The sequence below is a fragment of the Cervus elaphus genome, chromosome 13 (assembly GCF_910594005.1).
Source record: "Cervus elaphus chromosome 13, mCerEla1.1, whole genome shotgun sequence".
In the NCBI taxonomy this organism is placed as follows: Eukaryota; Metazoa; Chordata; class Mammalia; order Artiodactyla; family Cervidae; genus Cervus; species Cervus elaphus.
In genome coordinates this window covers 36283404-36308645 of record NC_057827.1, presented here as the reverse complement: position 1 = coordinate 36308645, position 25242 = coordinate 36283404, and the positions used below count along the sequence as shown (strand labels likewise).

Sequence of the window (25242 nt, the reverse complement as noted above, 5' to 3'; positions counted from 1 at the left end):
CCTTCTATCCCTCTCCCCATGCCCCAGCCCTGGGATCCCCAAGTCCCCCTCTATCCCTCTCCCCATGCCCCAGCCTTGGGATCCCCAAGTCCCCCTCTGTCCCTGGCCCCATGCCCCAGCCCTGGGATCCCCAAGTCCCTCTCTCTCCCCATCTTTGCTGTTCCAACCTCTTGAGAGGTGGACAGAGAAATAGGGCTGTGGAGCCCAAAACTGAGGCTAAGACATCTGCAGCTGGGGCTCTGAATGTTTCTTGGTTTTGTTTTTCTTTTCTTCAAGCTCTTTGAAGAGGGCCTAGTTATCTCTACCAAATCAAAGCCCCATCCCACAAAGACTGGCCCACCTGCCCGCACACGTGGAGGCAGAGATCTGAAAGGCTCTAGGAGGTGGAAATTCAGGCCCCATCTATCCTGGTGACAGGCCTGGGGGAGTGCAGGCTAGTGTGGACGGGCCCCCAGTACACAGTCAGACAAACAACACACAGCTGTCCAGAACCTCTGAAGCACCTTTTATCCAGGCCTCACAGAGCCCAGTGCCCCCAAGTACCCACCCCACAGTCCTCAAGGGGCACAGGCATTGCAGCAGTCCAGGGCTTGAGAACCTGCATGCTCCCCAGCCCAGCCCTCTCCAGGGCCACAGACCCACTCTCGCCTAGCCATCAGTCCATCAAGGTGGGGCCTTGGGACTGAGCTGGCCTCAGACCTTTCTCCATCCCTTACCCCAGGGGCTCCATCAGTCTGGGCTGGCTCAGCACCATGTTAAATAGCTTCCTTGCAATCCCCCTTAAATAAAACCATCCCAGAGCAACCCACCCACCTGGCACCCTGGATATATGATTCCACTGCTTATGCTTTTGAGAGAGTAGGGGGGGGACCCTCTCCTCCTGCCCTCTGCCCCAGGGAATAGCATCTCCCTGAAAAACCAGGGGAAGTTTTCCTCCCCATCCTGGGGCAGAGATGAGGGCAGGCCTGGCATGGCATGGAAAATCCAGGAATCCCCATCTGGCCCCGCCATCCCTCTCTGCTCCTTGCCCTCTTAGCAGCCTGGGTCAAGTGTGACTTACCCAAGGTCACAGACCCAGGACTCAGAGTCCTGCTTATCTAGGAGGTGGCTCTGGTTTTGATCACCCACACTTGCTCCAGGGCAGGGACCTGACTCTGAGCCTGCCTCTGTTCTCGGCCCCTTGCAGTTCTCTTGGCCGGAAGTGAGCCGGGGAGGTTCCAGCTCTTGTCTCCACTTGGTCCTGGATCCCTGGGCCTGCTTCCCAGCACCCTCCACATCCTGGTGTCCCCAGGACTCTCTGGCCCTGGGGAGACTCAGACTGCACCAGGGCATGGGAGCAATGGGGCCGGGGCCCAAGCAAGCCTGTCCCTGGCCCAATCGGCATCTGGGCCCAGGCCAGGCCTCACACCCAGTACTGGCCGTTCTTGAGGGCAGGGTTGGCTGTCCGGCAGAACTGCAGCAGCTCGGGGTCAGGCTGGCCCCCCGATGGGGGCCCCTGGCCAGGCACTGCCGTCAGTGGGATGGCCTGGCCTGGCTCCACCTTGCGGAAGGTCTCGGCGTCACTGACCAGGCCGTTTCGGGGCTTGGCAGTCAGCACCTGGACGTTGTGCTTGCCTGTCTTGTTGCGTTTGCGTAGGTAGAAGAGCAGAGGCACGATGAGGGCCAGGAGCAGGAGGACCAGGCAAATGGGGATGATGACGCTGAACATGTTGGCCTCCAGGAAGCCCAGGAAGCCCCCGCTGGCCATGGGGGGCACGGGGCTGGAGGTCGCTGGGCTTGGCCCGCCTGTGGGGGTGCCGCTCTCTGGCTCCCCGGCTTCGGTCCGAGCAGCCTCAGGCAGACTGAGCAGGGCCACTCTGTAGGTCCGGGCTGCGTTGAAAGGCTCCGTGGCAAAGTCCAGCGAGGCCACAGCGGGAGGGACACCCCTTGCCCACAGCTCCAGAATGAGACTGTCACCCGTGGGGCCGGGAGAGCTACCCTCTGGCCTGCCAACCTCCAGCCCCAGCCGGCCATCCTCAAGGTCCTGCTGGGTGAACTGCTCCACAAGCTGGCCTCCCCGAGGCTCTGTCCTGGCCCGGGGCACTCGAACCACGCGGCCATGCCGGGGTCCTGCCAGGAGCCGGAAACGCGGCACACTGCCGGTGCGGTTGGCCAGCTCTCCCGCATCTAAGACAGTGGGGTCCAGGCGCAGGGTGGCACCCTGGGGCCACGGCCCACCTGTCCACACGTGCAGCAGAGCCCTCACGGTGACGTTCACCGTGGCGGATGCGTTGGCACCCCTGGCCAGCGCCAGGATGCTGAACTGATCGTGAGAGGAGGAGAAGTTGGTGAAGGCAAAGACCACGTCTCCCTGGTCTACCTGGAGCTGGCTGAAGGCTGTGGCAGGCTGCCCGCCCACCAGCAGATGTCCATACCGGGGCCCCTGGGTGAGGCGGTAGGCTGCGTCTGGCTCCTCCCGATCGGAAACCACGCGGAGCTGCTGCCGGCTCAGGGAGGAGCGCCCTAAAGCTTGGGGCACCTCCAGAGGCGCCCGCAGCTGCACCTCAATGGCTGAGGGCAGGACGTCCACGGCCAGGGACATGAGCAGCGGGGGGCTGGCCCCGTCGGACACGCTCAGCTGGAACACGCCCACCACGCTGCTCCCATTGGCCACGAACGCCAGGCGTCCTGCATCCACGTCAGCCTGCGTGAAGCGGGTCACCGGCCCCGGGCTGGCCCCCGCCAGGCTCAGGAAGCCGTTGTGGGGGGCCCGCTGCACCTCATACTCGATCTCCCCGGGAGTGGAGTCTGGGTCCACCACGCTCAGCTGGGCCCGGGAGACAGGGCTGCGGGAGCCTCGGGTGAGCCGGAGTGGGATGGAGGCCTGAGGCTGCGGCGGCCGCTCATTCACATCGCGCACCGTGATGGCGAAGGCCTCTGAGGTCTGCGGTCCCGCCACGGAGGTCCCCGCCGGCCCTTGGAGGTGGGCGCGGAAGCGGAAGCCATCCTGCTGGGTGCCCCCGCCGCCGTGGGCGTACACCAGCTGCCCTGCGGCCAGCTCAGACTGCAGGAAGTGGGGCCGCCCGGCGTGGAGGGGCTCCTCGGACACCAACAGCTGGCCCCGCGTGGGGAACTGCGTGATCTGGAAGAGTACGTCATGCTCCAGGCGTCGGGGCGATGGGACGCTGGCCAGGAGGTTGGCGGCGTCGAGGGCCGCGGTGGTGATCTCTGCCCTCTGGCCTTCGGAGACCCAGAGACCTGGGGACAGGACACAGGCTGTGAAGGTCCCGTCCACCAAAGGGAGAGCCGTGGACCTTCAGACCAGAGTCTTCAAGGCCGGGTTGTCCCTACCCGCTGAGACCAGGCACCCCAGCCTGGGCCTCAGGGTCCCAGGAGGACTGGGATCATATCCCCCTGCTGACCCCACCTGCCCATCCTCCCTGTAATATACCAGGTCCTCAGAGCTGACATGAGCTGCTGACCTTTGGCCTTGTGCCCCCCACCCCCAAATTTGCCAGCCTATGATGCTGTTCACCTTTGTTCCTCCAGAGGCGGCTGGGGCGCTGGGGACAGGCAGCCTCGAAAGTCACGGTCACGGCAAGGGTGGCGACCATGTCGGGGGCAGGGGGTGAGGACAGCTGGAGCTCCAGGGTGTCATGGGCCTCCCAGAAGGGCTCAGAGGGCATCTCGTGCTCAAACAGAACGTTCCCAGCATATACCTGCGGGGACACCCCACTGGTTGGATGGGATCCTGCAGGGCCTGGGACCCCCTCGGAGGCTGGCGCTGGCACTGGGCCCTGGGGTCTCCCTGGTAGACCCCCAGAGCCCAGCCACCCTCTCGGCTCTCCCCAGTTTGCCTCGCTCTATGTCTCCTTCATCAGCTTAGCAGGTCGCCACAAAACAGTCACATGACAATGAAGAGCTAGGCTCTGGATCCGGACGCCTCTGTCAAACCCCAGCTCTACCACCTTGGGCGAGTCACCTCATGTCTCGGAGCCCCTGGGAAAGCAGTACTCTATCTGTGCCTCTGTCCACAGCAGCTCGGTCCTCTTTTGTATGAAATCCCTGTCCCTCCTCCCTACTGAAGCCACCACTTCTACCAATGCCCATCTTCTCCCCACGGCATCAACGTCCCCCCAGACGGATCAGTCCCATCATTAGGGAACTATGCTTTCCGTCCATCTTAAAGAAGAAACCTCTCCTGACTTTACTTTTTACACCAACATTCGTTCTTCCACCTTTTAGGCTCTTTGCAGCAAAAAGCCAGAAGGAATAGTCTATACTTTCCCCTATGCAGTCTTGAGCACACTGCCCCCAGACTTGGGTTCCTGCTGTTGCCAAGGGGACCATGGCCTCCATGTCACTGAATCCAGAGGCCAGTTCTCAGCAGCACTGGACACAAGTGAGTGTTCCTTCCTCCAGCCTACCGGATGGCTTCCAAGTGGTTCTGCTCCCTTGGTTGACCTCCAGCCTTACTAGTTGCTTCTTCACAGACTCTCCTGCTGGTCCTGCCCCTTCCCCCCGATGTCTGTGGTTTGGCCTTGACAGTCTGCCTACAGGCACTACCCATGTACTCTCACTGGGTCTCACATCCTCAGATGCCAGCCATGAGATGACCCCTTTATTTGTCTCTCCAACCCCGGGCTTCACTCTCCTGAACTCCAGGCTCATAGCCACCTGCTTCCTGGGCAGCTCCACTGGGATGTCTGAGGGACATCTCAAACTCAGCATATCCGAGACGACCCCTGACCTGCTCCGCCTCTCCCAGCCTTCCCACTATGGAGGGCATGGCTCTGTTCTTCCCGTGGCTCGGGTCCCCAGAGCCTGAGTCACCCCTGATTCCTCGCTTCCTCTCTTAACAGTGTCATCTCTGGCCTGGATCATTGCCGGAGCCTCCTAACTGTGTCCTGGCTCTCTCTCTGCCCCTCACGCATGTGTGCTAAGTCACTTCAGTCGTGTCCGACTCTTTGCAACCCTATGGAGCCTAGCCCGCCAGGCTCCTCTGTCCATGGGGAGTCTCCAGGTAAGGAGTGGGTTGCCAGGCCCCCCTCGAGGGGATCTTTCTGACCCAGGGATAGAACCTGCATCTCTTAGGTCTCCTGCATTCGCAGGTGGGTTCTAACACAGAAGTCAGGGTGAGCCTTTAAAAATGTAAGTTGGGTTCTGTCAGTCTTGCTCAGACAGTGCAATGGCTCAGCACCCTTAGGTTTCAAAGACCCGATGTGACCCGTTACCTGCGACCTCACCTCCTCCCTCTCCACTCCAGCCACGCCCGCTGTTCTCTAGGGCCAGCTGTTAAACACCAAGGAATAGTCTCCACTTCCATCAAGAAATCCACTCCCTCCCCTTCTAATCCCAATGTGTCTTCTTGGCTTATCTTTTGTTTTCCCCTTTTAGGAGACACAGGGAACTATTTTCCTTCTCGTGGAAAAACAGGACTTGTGCAATAGTGAGGAGGAAGCCGACTGGGGTCACAGTGTGTGGGAGGCTCTAGGCTTCCATCTCACTATTGCACTGGGGTTGTGGTGAAGTGGGGCACCCTGCCGAGTCAGGATGGGGAGCAGAGCTGGTCCAAGCAGGAGGTGCTCTTCAGAGGCTGTCCAGGAGAGGGGAACACAAACTTTTTAAGAAACTGGAAATCAGGTTGTGTGTGGGTGAAATACCCCAAAGGTTATATCTTGACCACTAATTTAAAAATATTAAATGCATGTGCAAGCCAAATAAAACACATCTGTGGGCCAGCTGTGGTCCACAAGGACTGCCAGTTGTGACCTCTGGCCCGGTGCTGACCGATGAGCAGGAAGGAAACAGAGACCCTCGGGAGCTGAGTGGGGGGAAGCTGGAGGTCTGGGTACATGAGGTACTTGTGGGTGGGGGGGCTGTCTGGTTGGGGATGAGGCAAGTCACAGGCGAGGTGAGGAGGGGTCCCTGGCTTCTGGGAACCAGCAGCATCCTTTGCTGAAAGAATCTTGGACTAGCAATCCGAAGGCATAGCCCCGGGATGGCTTCAAATCGCCACGGGATCCGAATAAAGTCCTTTGACCTCTGTAAGCCTCAGCTTCCTTATCTGTAGAATGGAGACACCTGGCCCCTGTCTCCTCTCCACTCCCCCCAGCTCAGAGTACTGTGCCACCTAGGCACTGTCAGATCCCACCCGGTTCTGCCCTGCCCCCTTCACCAAGGGGAGGGTGTGTCTGCCTCAAAGCCTCCTCCAGCTTCCCTGGGTGGTGCTGCCAGCCTGGCCCCCTGGTGGCCATTCAATCTAGTCCACGGTGTGGGGGAGGGGCCTGAAGTCCTCTTCCTGCTCCACCCCCCTCCCCGGGCATCCTGGGATTCAGGGTGCACAGCTGCCCTGCTGAATATTTAATTGTGGGGGGGGCGCTGGGAAGGGGGGCCATAGCAGATGCTGGGAGCACAGAGAACACGAGCCTGGGGGACGGTGATGTGAGAGACCTGAGAACCTGTTCCCACTCTCATTAAAGTTCCTTCCTGCCCTCACCTGGAAGACAATCCCACCCCCACCCCCCACCGCCATGCTCCGCCTTCAGGGAGAGCCAAGGCTGCCCTGGAATGCCTGGCGCCTCCTGCGCTTACAGGGACCTTAATTTAAATGATGGCTGCTGGCCCCACTGGCCCAGGTAGCACAGAGTGCTCTGGAACCCCCACAGAAGCAGCCTGGTGGTCTGCCTCTTCCCATGGTTGAGTTCTAGCTTTCACTGGTGGCCTCTGCTCAGGGACAGCTGTGTCCTGAAGCTGCCCTGAAGCATGGATGGCAGCTTCACCCCCAGCTCGACTTACTCAGCTGCTTGTGTCCACTCATCTGCTTTCAGGACCCACTCTGCTTCTTTCTGGCTCTTCACCTGAGCCCCAGGCACACATCTCTGCCCTCAAGCCCACCAGCTGCCTTCATCCCAAACTCTATCCCCCCCAAACCAAACACTGTCCCTCACCAGCCACTGGGGGTGTCTAGTGTCCCCTATGCAGTATACCCTTGCCCTAGTCCCCTAAGGTCCAAGTGCAGTTCCTTCTGGAAGCCAAGTCTGAGAATCTGATCCCTGCTCTGGGCCCCTAGAGCCCTGGTCTCCTGCATCCTTCTTCCTTTCTCTGGAACACTAAGCCCCATCCCTCCCCCACCCCCCAGCCTGGCAGCTTCTGGAAGGTGGGGCATGCAGGGCCTGGACCATGGCAGGCCCAGGGAGGCTGGAGCTGGGACCCGTGTCCACAAGTGTGTCCAGGGGGAGAGTGGGCCTTAGACTGGATGGAGTCTAAGCCTCGAGTGGCTGAAGACAGCGGCCCTTACCTCTGCCTGAGTGAAGTTCTCCAGGGCCTCCCCGGTGCTGCCCTGCTGGGTGTGGAAGAGCCGGCCAAGCCGGGGGCCCCCCAACACCCGGTAGAGCAGGTGTTGGGGGTCAGTGCCCGCACTGGAACTGGCTCTCAGGCTCTGGCTGCTGAGCGGCTGGACGGACCCTGCAAGAGGCCAAGGGGGACTGTCGGCCTCTGACCGGGAGCCAGGGCCAGACCCACGGCCGCTGGGGAGGCAGAGGGGCCCCGGCGTGGCTCGCCCACCTGGGCAGACGGTCAGCGTCCGGCTGCCTTCCAGGGAGAGGAGCAGCTGCTTCTGGGCCGTCACCCGGAAGAAGTGTCCCGCGGAGCTGTGCTCGCCATCAGACAGGCTGAAGCGGAAGCCTCCGTCCAGGGCTCCTAGGACGGGAGGGGAGTTGAGCCTCGCCGGCCCACGCGGGCGCCCAGCCTCGGGGCACCCCCACCTCCCCGCACCCACCTCTGTGTGAGAACAGCACGAGTCCGCTGTCGAGCTGGGCCTGGGTGAAGCTGTGGATCTCGGTGCTCGGCGCTGTACTCAGCACCACCCGTCCGTTGCTGGGCCGCTCCAGGGTGTAGACCAGGTCCTCGGGTCCGGAGTCGCTGTCTGTGCCCATAAGGGCCTCCGCTGGGATGGGCACCGTGGTCTCCTCCCACATCTGGGGATACAGGCCTGTGAGGGGTCTGCTCCCACCAAGCCCACCCACTTCATTCCTCCCTGGCCTGGGCGCATCGTCAGGGCTCCAACTGTACCGCCATACGGGGCTCCCCCGCACAAAGGGGCCCTCCACCCCATTCACTTTCCCCTGTTGGCCCAAGGTTCCCATGCCCAGGCTCCCAGCTCTCCATCTGCCCTAGTCCAGCTTGTCCCTCAAGACCAGCTCATGTACCCCTACCCCAGGAAGCCCCCAGCTTTCAGCCCCCAGAGACCCCCCAACCCTGACCCATAGTGCCACCTCTGTGGTTCACCAGCAGGGCAGGGGTCTCCCTTCAGACCCTCCATGGTGAGTCTGGGTAGGAGCACGGGATGGGAATCGGATCAGGATACTTAGAAATGGGCGCTCTTTCCAGGTGAGGGAGGGGGTGGGAGGCGTGGTGAGCTGGAGAGGCTGGTGGCAGGCCACTGTCTTGCAGTGCTTGATGGGGGCCCAGGTGTTCCCAGTGCAATCACCAGCCCCCAGGCAGTTGGGTAAAGGCTTCCTGGGTGCAGGCAGCCCCTCCCCAGGCTGAGTGAAGGGGAGACCCCACAAGCCTCCATCCTGTCAGCAGGACAGAATCACGTTCCGAGGGTCCAGTTGGGTCAGCAACTTATGAGCGGTACTGGGAAGGGGCTCCCTGGAAAACCAAGCACGCTGGGATTCCCTCTCCCAGCCCAAGGCTGACCTCAGCCAGAGCTCTGGAAGGAGGGCCATAATGTATAGACCGGGCCTTAGCACAGGGCTCCTGGCACAAACACGGTAGACAGCACCACCTGGTGGCGAAACGGCACACAGCGCCATCTGACTGTGGTCTCTGGGCAGCCCTCAGCCTGAAACCTACCCTCTGCTGGCCTCCCCCGCACCGGGCTGTTCCCCACAGGCACATCCTATACACCAAAGATTCTCATGTCACAGACAGCCCAAATCAGCCCTCTTCTGAAACCTTCCATAGCTGCTGCTGAGCCAGAGACTATACTCTAGAGGTCAGCATTCAGGGCCCTGCCCGTCTGCTGTCCTGCTGTGTGGCCCTGGTCAAGCCACTCTTTCTGTTCCATCGGTGACTCCCACTGTGACCCTGGAGAAGTCCTGTCACCTGTCTGGGCCTCAGCTTCCACCTCTGCTGGATGGGGACACCACCACCCTGCAGTAGTGTAAGAGTCAGGGGACTGGGGAGTCAAGCTGCGGCCTGCACTTGCTGGGGGTGGAAGTGGGGAACAGTTGGAGTCCACCCCTAAGGGTTAGAAACAGCTTTCTTCAGTAGTCCTGGTGCTGAGAAAGAGCAAAAGCTTCCTGATGAGGGTGAGTCCAGGGAGCAGCGGGATCAAGCATGTCCATTCACAAGGCTGTCTGCTGCTCTTGTAAGTGACCAATTACAAAGCCTCACACCTGTGTTTTATTTTTGGTGCGGTAGCTCTTCTCTCCTCCCAACAACCTAGGGCATCATGGGGCAGGATCCCCATTTTACAGAGGGGGAAACTGAGGCTCACAGAAGGGGAGCTACGTGCTGGGCTTCTCTGGCGGGGACGGGGACAGTGGGAGGCGGTCCTAGAACGCTCTCACCTGCAGGCCTGTGTTTGTGGTGAGGATGGGGGGCTGGTCGTTGACAGGCAGGATGGTGATGGTGAAGACCACGGGGTGGCTTTGGCGGTCCATCTCTGAGGCGTTAGCCACTAGGACAAAACTGTCTGCCAGCGTCTCGCTCCCATCATGCACGTAGCGGATCAGCTGCTGTTCCACCTGTGGGCAGGCCCCAGGCCAGAGGTCAGGCCCCAGCAGGCCTGAGTCCCCTGGTGGGTCTCAGGCCCAGCACCCTTCATGCCCTGCCTTTGGGCACGGGAGACTGACTCCTTCAGAGCCTCTGTTTCTGCAGGCGGCGATGGGGACCGTCATTTCTCCCAGAGTGAAAGAATGAAGGAAATGGGGACACTCATCTCTCTCTGCTGGAGAAGGAGGGTGAGATGAGATGCCCTGGAAATGTGGGCTCCTGCCCCCTCTCCCTGCATACCCCCAGACTTGACCCCCAGAGCTGGGCTGCACCCTGGGCCTCCCTGACCGTACCTCTCTCCAGGAGAAGGCGCTGAGGCTCCTGTCTTGAGGCCCCTCCTCTCTCTGCAGGGCCCCATGACGCGGCGGCTCCAGCAGCTGCAGGTGGAGGGCCGGCAGCGTGGGGAAGTAGGGCCCAGCGACGCGGAGCAGGGGCGGGGCCAGGGTGCGGGCACCGCCCTCCGGGACACTGAAGTTCTGCGCCTCTAGGGGGATGGCGGCGGGCAGCACCTCCAGCTCCACGCGGACGCCCTCGAGGGGAGCACCCAGGCCTGAGGACACATCCAGGGAGAAGGTGTCGCTCCAGACCTCGGGGCGGGAGTGCAGGTACAGGACCCTGCCCGCATCCACTGCCTCCTGGGAGAAACGGTGCACGGGGTCCAGGCTGGGCGGCTCGGCTGCCACGGCGCCGTGGGACAGCATCACCAGGTAGCCGGCGCTCGGCGGGGTCTTCACCGAGAACACGATGTCTGCCGGCGGCACTGCCTCCTGGGCTGCCTGGTTATCAGAGGGGTCACAGCGGGAGCCTGTTGAGGCCTCTGAGACACACACACTCTGGTGGAAATGTATACAATCACACAGCCTCAGGTTCAGTGACACGGACGTACAGTCTTACCACACGCCAATGTGTGCACCCGGACACACACACGTCACACACGGACAGACACACTGACTCGCCATGCCACGCTACTGCCACCAGAGGGCGCCCCGTCCTTCTGAGCGACCTGGATTTCTACACTACGGGGCTCTATGGAGCTTGCAGACCCGAGTCCAGTCCAGGGCCTGGAAGGAAGGTGCTCCCTCATCTGATGACCCAGCCATAACAGGCTACACACCACCCCAAGCTCACATGTCTGATTCTTCCCCTCTGCCTGGAAGACTGTCCCCCTGCTCTCTGCTGTTAAACCCCAGACTTTTCAAAGCCTAGCTCTTCAAAGCTGCCTTCTCCTGGGCAAAGACTTCCAGCCACCAGACATGTTTAGTCACCATCTGCCCTGAAGTCTTGACAGGTTCAACAACCACAAGAGGCTCAGAAGTTGGCAGCTTATTCCCAGTAGGAGAATAAGGCCCAGAGAGGGCAAGCGACTGGTATGAGGTCACACAGCAAGGCAATGGACCTACTGGATGGCCTATGGTTGCTCAGTGAGGTTCCTGGGTGGCCAGCAGCCCTCAAGGCCTGGTCTGAGGTCCAGGAAAAGAACTGAGGACACAGGAGCTGGCCAGGGGGGTGGGGGAAGCCAAACCTGTCTCTAAGGCCTGTAATCCTCAAAGTCTGCACCTGTCAAAACCCTCCAGACAGCCTACTCCTATTTGAATGCAGATGCTCAGGCTCCACATCAGACTCTGTGGTCTGGGTAGAGCCCAGGAATCTGCATGTTGGCCACAGTGTGTTCATGTGTGCATGTGACATGTGCAGGAACATGCAACCCACAGGCAGCCGTGCATACACAACAATGCCCAGACACCCTCAGGCACACAACATGCAGATGCACAGGTACACACCCAAGGCACATACACACACCTGGCCCAGAAGCCACCACACTTACATCCCAAACCATCCAAGCAAGCATGCCTGGCATGACTGCTGGGGGTAGGGGCCCCGTTTACCCGGCCCAGACCTCTGCTCAGCCCTTTACCTCCAGTAGGTCCCTTCTGATCTCAGCTGCCTCTCCCTGGAAGACATAGATCTTCTTGTGCCGGACCAGGTGCAGGGGGGCCACTGGCCCCTCGATGGCGATGGTCACTTGCAGGGTGGCTTCCGTGTGCACAGGCCCTGCCTCCACAGAGAAGGCGAGGGTATCGCGGGGGCTGAGGCTGCCATTGTGGCTGTAGAGAATGGCTCTCTCCAGCAGGTCCTGCTGCGTGAAGCTGGTGATCGGCTGGCCAGCCCGGAGCAGCTGCCCCCAGCGTGGACCGGATGTGACCTGGTAGTGGACCTCATCTCCACTGCGGATATCTAGGTTGGTGTCCAGGGGGAGCACAGCTGTGTCAATGGTGCCCTGGCCTCCTTGAGGGACCACCAGGCCGGAGCCATTGGCCACACGGAGGTAAGGCTCAGAGGCCTGCACTTCGAGCAGCGCGGTGGCTTGGTGCTGCCCATCAGACACCTGCAGCTGGATCCAGCCGCGGTCGGCCCCCGAGTGCACAAAAAGGACCCGCCGGTTCCTGAGATCCTCCTGGGTAAAGCGGTATATAGGCCGAGAGGGCTCGTCCACAGCCACGATACTGCCGAAGAGGAGGTCCTTGCGGGTCAGCACCAGCTGAGCATCTGCAAAGCCGGAGTCGGCATCGCTGAAGGCCACGTCGTCTGTGGTCAGCAGCCGCTGCCCGCCGCGAGCCACGTGGAAGATGCGGCTGATGGTCTGCACAGGAGCGTGGTCGTTCACGGGCTGGATGGCCACGCGGAAGACACCCCGGACCTCCTCCCAGGCCATGTCACTGCTGCCCTCGCTCTGGCGGGTAGCCACAAAGGGGATGTCATCTTCCGTGGTCTCCGAGTTGTCGTGCTGGTAGACCAGCCGGCCGTGCAGCAGGTCCTCGTTGGTGAAGGATGTCACCATGGTGGCCTTGTCCTGTGCGTCCCGCCACACCAACCTGCCGTGGCGGGGTCGCTCCATGACCTCATAGAGGTAGCTGGCGCTGTTGAGACTCTTGACGAAGAGGTGGTCAGCAGAGAGGACGCCCTCCCCACCCTCGGGCACCGAGAGGAGGACGTTGGTGAGGACGGGGGCATCCGGATCACCGCCGATGTAGATGGGGAAGGTGTACAGTGGGGAGAAGTGTGGCGTGGCCGTGACGCGGAAACGGAAGGCATCCTCCACTGCCTCTGAGTCACGAGCTGTGGCCCCGTAAGTCACCCGGCCGGCCCGCAGGTCATCCTGGGTGAAGCTCTGGCCGTCTGACAGCCGCGTGCCCTGGAGCTGAAGATTGCCCTTCCTGGGGGCCTGCACCACCTCATAGAGGAAAGTGGCGGGGTGCGGGCCTGCCTCTTCCAGGCTGGCCTCCAGGTGGGCTGTGGTGAGGGCCTCCTGCTGGGTGTTCTGGGTGTGCAGTGGTTCCAGCCGCAGCAGCCGCACCGTGGCTCTCTGGACCGTCACTGGGAAGGTCAGATTGCTCAGGGCCTCCTGGCCCACCTGCACCTCCAGGGCCACGCTCTCCACCGTGTCCTCGGCGTGGTGCTGGGGGTCAGTGCTCAGGTACCGGACGCGGCCCTGCTCCACGTCCCGCTGGTGGAAGGCCTGTGTAGATCGCCACTCGGTGCCCTCCGCCCCGCCTGCCCCCTGCTTCTGCAGCTCTCCCAACCGCAGGGCCCCAGTGACTCGGAACAGCACGCTCACATCCTGCCCCACGGCATTGGTCTGCACCGACAGGTTGGCGGGCAAGACAGGTGCAGCGGAGCCCTGGGCCAGGCGCAGCCCCGTGTTGTGGAGGACCTGAATGGCCGGCCTGACGGCCACCACCTTCAGCGTGACTGGGGGGCTGGCTTGCAGCCCATCGCTGACCCGGAATGTCAGGTCCGCGGCGGGCCCGCCGCGATGGACATAGACCAGGCTGCCTGCCTCCAGCTCCCGGCAGGAGAACTCGGTTGCTGGCTCCCCGGGCTGGTCTCGGCGCTCCACGGGTAGGCCGGTGGGGGCACCTAGGAGCTGGAAGGTGAGGCCCTCGCAGACAGAGTCTGGGTCGTAGGCCTGGAAGACCTCCGGCCCCAGGGGCTTCTGAGTGTGTTCCAGGATCACCATGAGGCTGCCGTGCGGGAAGATGACGCGAGGTGGGTCATTGACAGGGTTCACCTGAATGGGCAGGATGTATGTTTGGCCCCTGCGAAGGCAGGAAGGCACAGCCCCCCGAGTTGTCACTGACACCTCAAGCACCAGCTGGTCGGAGGGGTCCTCGGAGCCATCATGGACAAAGCGGGCCTTGCGGTTCACCACGTCCAGGAGGGTGAACATCTTCCGCGCCTGGGCGCCCGGGATGTCCAGCTCCAGCTCGCCGTGGCGGGCCCCACGGCTCACGCTGAACAGTACCTGGGACTTTCGCAGCTCGGCCTCATTCAGGTCCAGCGTGGGCTGCACGTGCTGCCACTCCAGCCAGGCTGTGCCTCCCTCGGCCACCACCAGCGGGCTGACGGTCAGCAGCTGGGTGAAATTGGCAAAGACGGGAGGCAGCCCCGGTTCTGGCACGCAGGGCTCGGGCAGCTCCATGGCCGACCACACCTCTGGCGCCAGGGTGGAGAAAGCTTCGTATGGGCCGTAGGCGTCTTCCTCGTACTCGTCTTCCTCCAGCCTGCAGCCGGCTGCCATGTTGCGGGTCAGCAAGGCTTCCTGGAGCCCCTGCCTCTGACCGTTGACGCTGAGATCCTCCATGCAGCCCAGGAGGGAGACGTTGACAGCCAGGCCCAGGCGGTGCTCCTGGAGGTGGCGAGAGGCCTCGGCATCCAGCCCCCCGAGGAGGAGATTGCCTCGTGGCTCCAGGTAGCTGAGGACCCCACGGTTGGAAGTCCGTGTGGGGTACTGGTCCACGGAGATTTCCAGCCGGTGAGCATCCACGTGGATGCTGACCTCGTGGGGCTGCCCATCGGCCACAGGCATGCTGTTGTGGAGTAGTACCGTGCCCTGGCCCTTCTCCACCACGGCCCGCAGGTGGCCCTCAAATATGTCCACGTAGATGAAGTCCCCCTGCCGGCCCCCAGCCTGAAAGGCCAGGGGCGCCTTCTGGCTCCGTGTGGTGAGTGTAAACTCCAGGGTGCCTTCGTCCCGAGTGCCCCAGGCAGGGAAGGCGGCCAGCGAGTAGGGCCCAGAAAAGCCCATGGCCACGTCATCACCGGCAGAGAACTCCTCGGCACAGCCCTCAGGCACATCCGCCGTCAGCGGCCGGAGGAGGCTGCGGCCATTGAGGATGGCTGTGTGGAGGCAACCCCGCAGGGGTCGGCTGGCTCTCGTCAGGTAGGGCAGGTCAAGGCTCCCCGTGCCCCCCAGGAAGAGCCCATAGGGGACCTCCAGGGGGGCCCTCTGGACTGGGGCTGAGGCATTCAGGAGCCCATCGACTGACAGCAAGGCCCAGCTGTCTGACACGGTCAGCTCCACGATGTGGGGGACAGAGTCGCTCAGCAGCGTCTCTGCCGGGGTCTGCACCCTCACCTCCTCCTGGCCCAGGAGAAGCCGGACCTGAGGAGACACAGGAGGGAAGGAAGCACATTGCACCCAGCACTTCTGCGGTAAAAGCGTAACTGGCTTCCCACACTCGGGGTCCCCGAAGCAGAGGGCCTAGAACAAGCGCTTCTCAAGCCACTCCTTTCTCTTTCCTGCCAGCTCTTTACTCATCCCCCAAACCCTTCCCAGAGTGATTTCTGAACCAGGCCCAGAAGGGCTCAGGGGACCCCGATGTGAATCAGATGTGGTCCCTGCCCACCCAGACCTGTCATAAAGCAAGATGCTTTCCTAGAGATTCAGCCTGGGAAATCAAGATGATTTCCTAGAGATTTAGGCTGAAAGAATGTCTCCCTTCTTTCCTTGGGTGAGAAGTGCCAGAAAAACCTCCTTGGAATACAGAAGATTCCTCCCCTGGAATAACGGGCACCTGGGAATCCCCTGCTGTGTCCCCCAAGTAGAGCAAAACCCCTTGGAGTCACTGAGGCAGCCAGGCTCACTGTTCAGGGATGGGGCACCCAACCACACGCTCTGTGTTTTGACTTGTCCAAGGTGGGGGTCCTTGGGGAGAGAAGAGACATGGTTCTGTCTCTAGGACATTGACCCCAGAACTGGCCCTGGTGCGGGGCTCCCACAGCCAGATGGTAGAATGGGTAGAAAGAGCAGAGCACTAGGAACTTATGGCCTTGGGAGTCCGTGTATGGAGCCCCTTTCTAGGAGTGGGGCATCAATAGACCCGGCAGGAAGAAAGAACATCAGTGCCAGGGTGTACCAGGCCATGTTCAACAGTGACACCTTGTGGCAGTGAGAGGCAATGGCGGCATCAGATGGACTGGGGACCAGAGTCCTCTCCCCACTGGAGTGTGGAAACAGATGGCTCCCCCAAAGGTGGACTAAGACTGCATGTCCTCAAACTCTTCATGGTTAGGGGAAAGCCTCCAGAGACGGCCAGAAGACTCTTTGCGAATAAAACTTGTGGTGACTTGAACGATGAAATAAAATTAAGGAAGCTGTGGGGCTTCCCAGGTGGCTCAGTGGTAAAGAATCCGCCTGCCAGTGCAGGAGACACGGGTTCGTTCCCTGGGTCAGGAAGATCCCCTGGAGAAGGAAATGGCTACCTGCTCCAGTATTCTTGCCTGGAGAATCTCATGGACAGAGGAGCCTGGCAGGCTACAATCCATGGAGTCACAAAAAAGTTGGACATGACTTAGCGATTGAACAGCAGTAGCATTCCTGGCTGTTCCATCACCGACAGACAGTGGTGATACTGTCATAGTAGTGATAGAGGGTGGCCAGGGCTTTGCCAGAGGAATGCACAGGGGTGCTGGGACCCAGGAGAGGGGAATCCGCCCAGGTGAGGAAGGGGTGCCCACGCTGAGACTTCAAGGAGAGGCTGGAGTGAGGCAGGTGCAGGGAATGAATGAAGCTTGCATCAGGCAGAGTGGTGAGCAAAGGCCTGCCAAGAGCAAGAGACCATGGGATGGCAGAGAATGGAGAGCAGTCAGGGTGCTCAGAACACCGAGGGCCGGCGAGGGGTCTTGGTGAGCAGCGTGGCTCGAGAGCAAAAGGGCAGAGCCGGTTCCCGAGGGGGCTCACACTTCTGCCCATCTCACCGTGGGGGCGGGGGGGCCCTGGAGGCCTCAAGGTGAAAGTGACATGCACAAGGTCACAGTTGGTGGGGGGGGGTGCACTGGAAGCTAGAGAAGGAGTCCAGCAGGGCGACGTCACTGACCTGCAGGCGTCCGGAGTAGAGCTGCAGGAGCAGGTAGTCAGCCGGGCCTGCCGCCAGGAGAAGCAGGGCCTCGGGCTGGGCCGTGGAAAACTCCAGCTGTAGGGCTATGTCGGTCAGAGCCGTGGCCACAGGCACCTCCAGGTGGTTCTCTCCGAAGAAGGAGGCTGTGTGACAAGAGAGAGCTGTGGTGAAGGGCGGCCCTGTGCTTGGAGGAAGAAAGGTGCCTCAGGGTGGACGGCTGGGTGGTAGGGACAGCGCTTCAGGCCGGGGCTCCCCCACGGTTCTCCACGGTGCCCCCCATGGCCTCTGCTGGTCCTGGCACCAGAAGGCACAGCCTCACCTCATGTCCAGCCCGGACCCTGGCTCTGAAGGAGGTCAGACCCAGCAATCCCAAGCATCGAGATCTCCTCCTCGGGGGTTTCTGGGGCCAGAGGCTTCTGCCAGCTCTGGCTCTCTTCCCCTGGGCCCTAGAGGAATCCGCATCCTGGGTCTGGCTCCTTCCTGGCTCAAAGGGAAACAATCACTGGCCTAATCAACAGGTCCGATGGCCACAACCCCCAGGAATGAAGCTCTAGGAGAACCACTGCTACCCAAACTGATCCCTGATCAGACTCCTTCTCCGAGGCGCCCATCTGGCTTAGCTCCTGGATTGGCTGGCCACGGCTGAGCCCTGGTGGCGGTGAGTCCACCCAAGAGCAAAGGCTCTGAGCCCAGATGGAGACCATGTGTGATGCCAGACCCAAAAGGGGCCAAAGCTTCCTCCATCACCCTGTATTGCTTCCTGCTGCTTAGATATTAATGGTCCCTGGTGAGCTGTCAGATCCGGCCCCATTATTTCCACCGTGGCCCGGAAGCCAGGGTTCAGCTGAGTTCTCCAAGCCTGGGTCTCAGACTGAAGGCAAGGCCTGGGAGTGGCTGACGGTCTGATGGGGCCTCCCATGACAGGAGGTCATATTTGGGGTTTCCCAGAGTCACTGTGTAGGCCCTATGGGACGCCTTCTCTTTTTACGTTGTCACCCCCTCCAGGAAGTTTCTCCAAATGAGCTTCCCTTGGCCTCTAAACTGCTGCCACAATTTCTGGTCCATTCCTTTCATGGAGACTAGTGCCAAATATATTACTGACTCTGCCCCCTTGATGTCCAGGGCTGGGGTGGGGTAAGGAGAGACAGGAGGGGGTTAAAAAGATGATTCATCCTCCTTGGGCTTCTCTTAAATCCTCTGTGAGTCAGTCAAGCCTGTTGGCCTCATTAGGGATGATCTGACACCAGCCATCTATGCGCTGTTCCCCAGGGGGCCTGAGCCAGCTAACCTGCACCTGAGGAAGCTGCATCAGCCACTGGAGGAGTCCCAGACTCGTGTGCCCCAAAGGCAGTCAACACAGCCTGTAGAGATGGAGGGATGCCCAAGAAAGGTGAAGCTCTCCCCTTCAGGCTGAGCTGAAATCCCTTCTACTTATCCCCTCTTGCCAGCACTTGCTAGCCACACCAGAGCCTTCTCTAGAAAGCTAAAGAAATCAAAGCAAAATCACAAAGCCATCTAGGCGGACATGGCTCGGTGGACCCAGCACACCTTGGCGTCCGCGAGGGGCAGACCAGGGAACTGGCAGCTGGCAGGCGCCTACAGGGCTGTTTAATCTGCGAGACCACAGATTCTGAGGAACAAAATGCAGCACATGAAGATGGGGGCAGCCACAGGCAAGGAGCGGAGGCAGGTGGCCCCCCGTAGGATGGAGCCACCACCACGGCAAAGCTCAGAGCGGCTGGCAAGAGACGACCGTAACACTTTCAGGAATTTTGTAAGCCACGTGACGCTGCCCAGAGAGCTTCTTTATACCACGGGAAGAGGCAAAACACATCTATCAGGGCTCCCTCTCTCCCGGAGAGCCTGTTGCTAAACCTTCACTGGCCTAACATGCACTGGCTGGGGGCCCCTCTGTTTCCCAGCTGTGTGCGAGTGAGCCCAGGCCCCCACCCACACTCCCTTTCACTAAAGGTGGGTGCCAACCTGCCAGGGCGCGGTCCAGCTGGGGACCAGGCAGGAACTGAAGCAGCTGGCTGGCTCTAACCATTGAACCACCTGCCTGCAGCGCCCTCCTGGCGCGGGGGAGTGGCAGCCTGTTTGGTCCAGTTCTCCAGGCCAGAGCGGGAGGGCGTCAGGAAGCAGAGGAACTTTCCAGAGAGAGCTGGGGTCTGAATGGGCCCATTGAGGGGCTGGGCCCTGCTGTTTCCTGTGGGGCCACGCGGGAAGGGCTCACACAGGCTGCCTTGTGCAGCCGGCAGCGCACAGGCCGGGAAGCCCCCTCGCCCCAACAGAGGCCTCTGAGGCCTTGCTGGCTGCGGTTTTGGAAACTCTGACAGCGCCATTCCCCCCATCCCCTGGTCTCCTTCTGCCGCCTCTCTAACTGTCTCTGATGGGTGGCAGTGGTAAAAACCAAGAGTCCCTGTCCTGAGCGGTGGGCCTGGGGAACAGCTGGAGAGGGCCTTCAAATGGAGAAGGCAGGCAGGATAAAGACGGCATGAGCTAGGAATCAGTCCTGGAGGGCTTCCTGGGGGAGGTGAGGGTTATGTAGAGGAGAGGGAGGGAAATGGGCAATCTCGGAGGGAAGCAAGGCCAAGAGGCTGATGTACAGGTTCTGGAAATGTTGAAGACAGAGGAGTAGAGAGGAGAGCAGCAGGGGCCACACCAGGCTCGGCAGCCTGATAGGGATGCCAGGGCAGTGAGGGGGAGAGAGGAGGCCTCATTACAGCCTGGAGGCCTGGCCTTGACTCTCCTGGGTCAAGAAGACCCATGATTCATCAAAACACCAGTTTAGGCCTGCAGCAGCTATGTGGGCTGTCCTTTGGGCGAGAAGGAGTCCAATTCAGGCCTCAGTGTCACCATTCTGTAAAATGGGCACCCCTTCCCACTCTCTCCCACTCCTGTCTGTAGGGATTAGTCCTGAAAGTCCCTTTCTGGCCTGAGGTCTGCTCTCAAAGGTGAGTGTGCAGAAGGTCAATGGTGTGGGCTGCTTGGGCAGCTCCAAACTTTTGGCATGGGGGGATCAGGATGCCTCAGAGGGCCCGGGGGACAAGCAGGAGGGGCAGGACGAGCGCCCCAGGTATGGGTTTCACTGCCTGGAAGAAGGTACACAGGCGGGTGTCCAGGGCTGCGGAGATGTATACTCGCCTGTGTGTGCCAGTGTGTGGGTGGCTGCTGGGAGTGTGTTTTGGGTTTGCGTAAGGCTGTGTGTTTGTGCATGTGTGTGCGTGTGGGCCGGGAGCTGCCAGGACAGAGCAATGATTGTGCCTAGGCCTGTCCTGCCCCTCGGTGCCCGCCTGCCGTGACTTGGCTGCTCTGGGCTCCATGAAAGGGGCAGTGTATTCCTGGAGGGCTGCCACCCCTCCTGCCCGGCACCCATCCGCCCGAGAGGTTTGCTGAAGGTGGAGCATCCCACAGCTTCCCGCCCTTCCTGCCCACGAACAGGGCGCTGCTGTCTGGGTCCAGGGCGGGCGCCTCCATCCCTCTTCCTGAGACGAGGGCCGGGGGCACAGAAAGAGTCTGTCTCCATCCCCGCCGCACCCCTTCCTCACACATGGAGGTGAAGCCTAGGCCAAGGTCCCCCAACAAGCCACCCTCTGGCAGAGCATGGGTTACGCTGGCATCTCCTGGCTCCCTGGGCCACTCCTAGGATGTTTATGAGTGAGGACCTGGTCCCTGTCCCTGGGGGACCCCAAACATGAGGCTTACTTGCATCATGGCATTCAACCCTCTGCCTGACAGCAGGATTTTGGCCTCTCAGTCTCTCACGGGCTCCCCAACCACCCCCCAGGCTGGCCAGGGGCAGGGGCTCAAGCAAAGGTACCTTTCCAGTCCTGGGGCTGCTGCAGACACAGCTCCTTCCAGGTCCTCGGAACCCCTGGGGTTGGCCAAGTCTGTCTCTCCCTGTCTCTGTCCCACGGCCCCCTTGTCTCTGCCTCTGCTCATCCACTTCTCTCCCTCTCTTGGTCTTCAGCCCCCTCTTCCCCTTCCCATCCCGGCTGTAACTGGGGGTACCACCCTTGCCTTAGGACAGTCCAGAGAGCCAGACCTACCCCCCCAGCCCTTGGTGATGGTTGCACAATATCAAGGTTCTCTGTGGCCCTTGCCTGGAGGAGGGCACTTGGCTTCCATTTACCAGACAGAAACTGAGGCTTCAGAGGAGAAGCAATTTGACAGAAGCAGAAAGCCTGCAGCTCCGGGCCTTGCCACCTGTCAGAGCACTGCCTGCCTGGGCACCCCACCCCACCCACCCTCGGGCAATCAATTTCTGTGTGCCCCGCTTCCATCACATTCCTGGTCGCCTGGGGGCAGCCAGGCGGCCCCGCAGCCGGCATGCGTCATGGGCAGCAGCAGCATTCCTGGGTGTCTGCTGCCGCCTGACTTTATAAGGGAGAAAGTTCGGGAGCCCAGAGCTGCTGGGCAGGATGGCTGGTGGGGAATGCCTGGCCCTGCAGTCAAGGGTGGGGTGGTGGGAGACCTGGACCAGTGGATGTGGGGGAGATTCAGCTAGTGATGCTGAGATGGAGCAGGAAGTGAGAGGTGGGTGGGGAGAAAAGTGGGAACCCACACATTCATTCATTCACCATTCATTCACCAGTATAATAACGTAGCCATGGGAATGTAAAAGGGGAACGAAGCCGAGAGACACAGAAAGCCTGAGAAAGGTATGAAAAGTGAGCTTAAAAAATAAGACCCCCCCCCCCCCTCCACAAAGACTGAATTCAGGAATCCAGACGGAGACCTGAGGTAGGAGATGGAGGAAGAAAAACCAAGAGAGAGCGGGCAGGATGTGGGACAGGAGCGGGGAGGGTGAGGAGGCGGGGAGATCTGCCAGCCAGCAGCAGGGGGAGGAGGGGTCCCACTCTGGGGTGAAGCTGGGCTTCTCCTCCAGGACCTCTCGGGGTTTGGCCCCAGGGGTGACAGATCCTGTTTCTAACCAGATCCTTGGTACGCAGCAGTGAGGCTGGGAGAGTCCCTCTGAGGGAGTCTGAGGGGCTGCGGAGAGCGCCAAGGCAGGGCTGAAGGGCTCTCTGTCTCCCCTCGGGGAGGGGTGTGTGTGGCCCACCTGAGGGCTGAAAGCCGGGCCTGTGATGCCAGGGATGGGCTGGGCGCTCTGCCCTGTCACCCAGGTTCTCTGGACCTCATGCCTGATCCCCTCCTCGCGCCTCCAAGGGACTCATTTTTTCTTCACCAGCACTCTGTTCCCAAGCCAGGGAACCTCTGGGGAGGCCGGGGTGGGGTGGAAAGTTCCCTCTGATTCAGAACCAGGGCTTCCGCCCCCAGGATTGCCAGTGAGGCCACCGCCCCCTCCCATTTCAGAGCTGGGAAAGCGAAAGTGTGGGGATGAGAACTTGACCCCACAGAGCACAGTAGACCCCCGAACAGCCTCAGGGGGCTGCGTGTGGGCATGAGTGTGTGTGAGTGCAGGTCAGCGCCACGCATCACGGCAGGTCAAGGTGAGTGTGGGCAGGTGAGGATTCGGTGCCTTGGATCCAGTCTGGCTCTGGATGCTGGACCATGACTCCCTGGCTACACCTGCTCCCAGGGCTCCCAGGTGAGGGAGAAGCTGTCATCGCACCTACTCAGGTGCCTGACCTTCCCTCATCACATCCCACAGTCCTCCCCTAGCCTCAGCCGTCCCAAACCGAGCTATGACCTTCCACCCAGGCTGTTTCCACTGAAGATAACAAGGGGGAAAGTTAGAGGGATGACTTCAGGTCAAACCAAAAGGACAGCGTAGCCTGCGCATGGTGATGACACTGGGGTCACAGAGCCAAGGCTAGATGGCTCAGCACCTGTGGGGCTGGCGCCTAGGAGATGCTCACACGCCTGCAGACCCACAGTGCTCATGGCACTGGCTCTGCTACCCTGATTCCAGACCAGGGACTGACCCAGAGCCACCCCAGGGGCCCGCCAACCACCCGCGCCTCTCCTGGCCTGCAAGCCATAGCCGTAGGAACAACAGTAGATGATGGGAGTCAACTTCCGTGGTGGCTTCCCTGGTGGCTCAGAGGGTAAAGAATCCACCTGCAATGTGGGAGACCTGGGTTCAATCCCTGGGTTGGGAAGATCCCCTGGAGAAGGGAACGGCTACCGGCTCCAGTATTCTTGCCTGGAGAATTCCATGGACAGAGGAGCCTGGTAGGCTACAGTCCATGGGGTTGCAAACAGTCGGGCACGACTGAGCAACTTTCACTTTCACTTTCGTGGGAGTTAAAAAAAGCAGCCTTCTTGGGAGACAGTAGCTGTCTCCATAGAGCACAGGTCTATGAGGGCAGGTCCTCCTGCCCACCTCCCCATCTCAACACTATGGAGACCTCACTGGGGTCAAGATGACCCCGCCCTTCCTCACTCTAAGAACTCTCGAGCTCTAAGACTCCCCCTCGGGGTACTTAACCTCTTCAGTTGCCTTTCTGGCTCCTTGCAAGGCCCAAAAGGCCAAGGCAGGATAACAGTTTCCTTAGCTATTGGCTGATCTCTGACCCTGGTCATTGGCCTTGGTTATCATTTAATCAAGCATCCGAGGCCACCCGTGCTGAGCGGCATATGCTGGGGAGCATTTCCAATTCACGGACCCCCTGTGGAAGGTGAGCACCCCTGGAAAGGAAGCAGGGGATGGGTGGGGGTGGGAGATGCCGAGTTTGGTCCACAGGCACCAACAGGGGCAAGGCTGGTGCCCTGGGCGCCCAGTCACGTGTGCCAACCCTGGGGCCACGTGGGGCACAGAGGAAGTGGGAGGGAAAATGAGAGGTTTTGCTGGAAGCAGCAGCCCAGAGTCCACCCAGGCTGGAGGGTTGGGGTGGGGAGGAAGCAGGGCCCTCAAAGAAGTCTTTGTGGAGCCTCTGCTGCTCCCCGGGGTGGGGCGGCCGCAGTGCGGAGCAATTCCCAGCGGCTTTTCCTTGCCTTGTAATTTGCCTCCTTCTAGGGCAGCTGGGTGGATTTCCATGCCCTTTTCCACATCCCCTTCCCTCCGGCTTTCCTGGCCGCAGAAGCAAGGTGGGATCCTCATCTCAGCGGGCCTTGGCTGAGAAGAAAGAGAGGGAAGGACCCTTGCCTGGCGTCGGGCCTGCAGCCCCCAGTCCCCAGCAGGGTCCTTGTGAGGTTGCTCCCATTTTACAGGTGAGGAAACTGAGGCTTGAAGACGGCAGTTGTCTGTGTTAGGGTGTCAAGATGGGCTGCGGCCGGGCTGGGATTCAAGCCCCTGTGCATGCAGCTCCAGAGCTGGGTGCTGTGGATTCAGGGAGGGGTGTGTGCACACAGAAGCACAGAGGGGAGGGGGTTAGTCACTGTCTGTGAATCGGAAGTGCAGCATCTGCTTCTGGCCCCAGGGGGAGGAGGGTGTGAGAGCTGGCCCCTTGCCTGAGCAAGACACACTTTTTCCCTTCCCTTCCTGTCCTAGGGGGCTCCCTCTCTCAGGGCTGGGGGTGGAGGTGGGAGGGAGTGAGCGGGGCGGGGGAGCATCTGCTTGCCATGGGTGGTTTGGCAGCCGGCCTTTCCCAGTGTGGCTGGCTTGGGGCCGGCCGGGCCAGGGAAGGACCTTCTTCAAGGCTGGCTGAAGGAGGCACGTTCCAGAAACCAGTGATAAGTGCTACTCATGCCCACTGGGGTCTTGGAGGTCAGAGAAGAGGGTGGAGAGGCAGGGGTGTTGGCTCTGTCCGGGGTAAGACGGGGCTCTCTGGTGGGCCAGCCCCTGTCGTGGCCAGAAGCCAGAGCCTGGAAGCCTGTTGCTCATCTCCAAGTCTCCCCATCATTCTGGGCTGAGAAACCGCTGAGGGCAGGGCTGCCGGAGAGATGTCTCAGGGCTTCCCCCAGCCTGGCAGGCAGATCTTGGAGACAGTGAGTGTGCAAGCTGGGATGGGGATACTGGAAGCAGTGACTGTGGCTTTGGACAGAGGCCTAGACCCATTTGGCTCAGATTGTGCTCAACAGGCCGAGTGCTCGGAGAAGCCACCACCATCTGTGCCTCAGTTCCCCCACCTGAAATATATGATAGAGGAGTGGGGTGACCCCACAGACAGAAGTCTCACATCTAGGAGACTAGGGGAAGCAGAGGCTTGGATCAGGGATCACCCACCAACCTATACACACACCCTTGGCCTCTGGCTAGCCCAGCCCAGCAGAGAGTGGCTGGTGGAGAGGTGTGATTTCTGCAGCAGGCAGAGCAGAGCCGCCTCCAGCCTGAGTGGCCACAGGTCTGGCTAGACTGGAGGCTCTGGAGGACAGGACCCAGCGCCTGTATCCACAGGTCAGTGCATCTGCCATCCTGAAGGCCCACACACATGCACCAGCAGAGCAAACGTCGGCG

The 25242-nt window shown here is 60.8% G+C and overlaps 1 protein-coding gene across 1 annotated transcript in view; it reads right to left on the bottom strand.

The window, feature by feature from the left end:
* Positions 1 to 484: 484 nt before the first annotated feature.
* Positions 485 to 25242, bottom strand: part of CSPG4 (chondroitin sulfate proteoglycan 4) — a 35422-nt gene continuing 10664 nt past the window's right edge. The window contains exons 2-10 of the mRNA XM_043921343.1: positions 16920 to 17083; positions 11678 to 15205; positions 10056 to 10538; positions 9558 to 9734; positions 7760 to 7958; positions 7546 to 7680; positions 7280 to 7446; positions 3515 to 3698; positions 485 to 3237 (exon numbers count right to left, since the gene is read on the bottom strand). Of these exons, the coding sequence (XP_043777278.1) occupies positions 1403 to 3237; positions 3515 to 3698; positions 7280 to 7446; positions 7546 to 7680; positions 7760 to 7958; positions 9558 to 9734; positions 10056 to 10538; positions 11678 to 15205; positions 16920 to 17083 (6872 nt within the window). The 3' untranslated portion in view covers positions 485 to 1402. The remainder of the gene's footprint in view (positions 3238 to 3514; positions 3699 to 7279; positions 7447 to 7545; positions 7681 to 7759; positions 7959 to 9557; positions 9735 to 10055; positions 10539 to 11677; positions 15206 to 16919; positions 17084 to 25242) is intronic.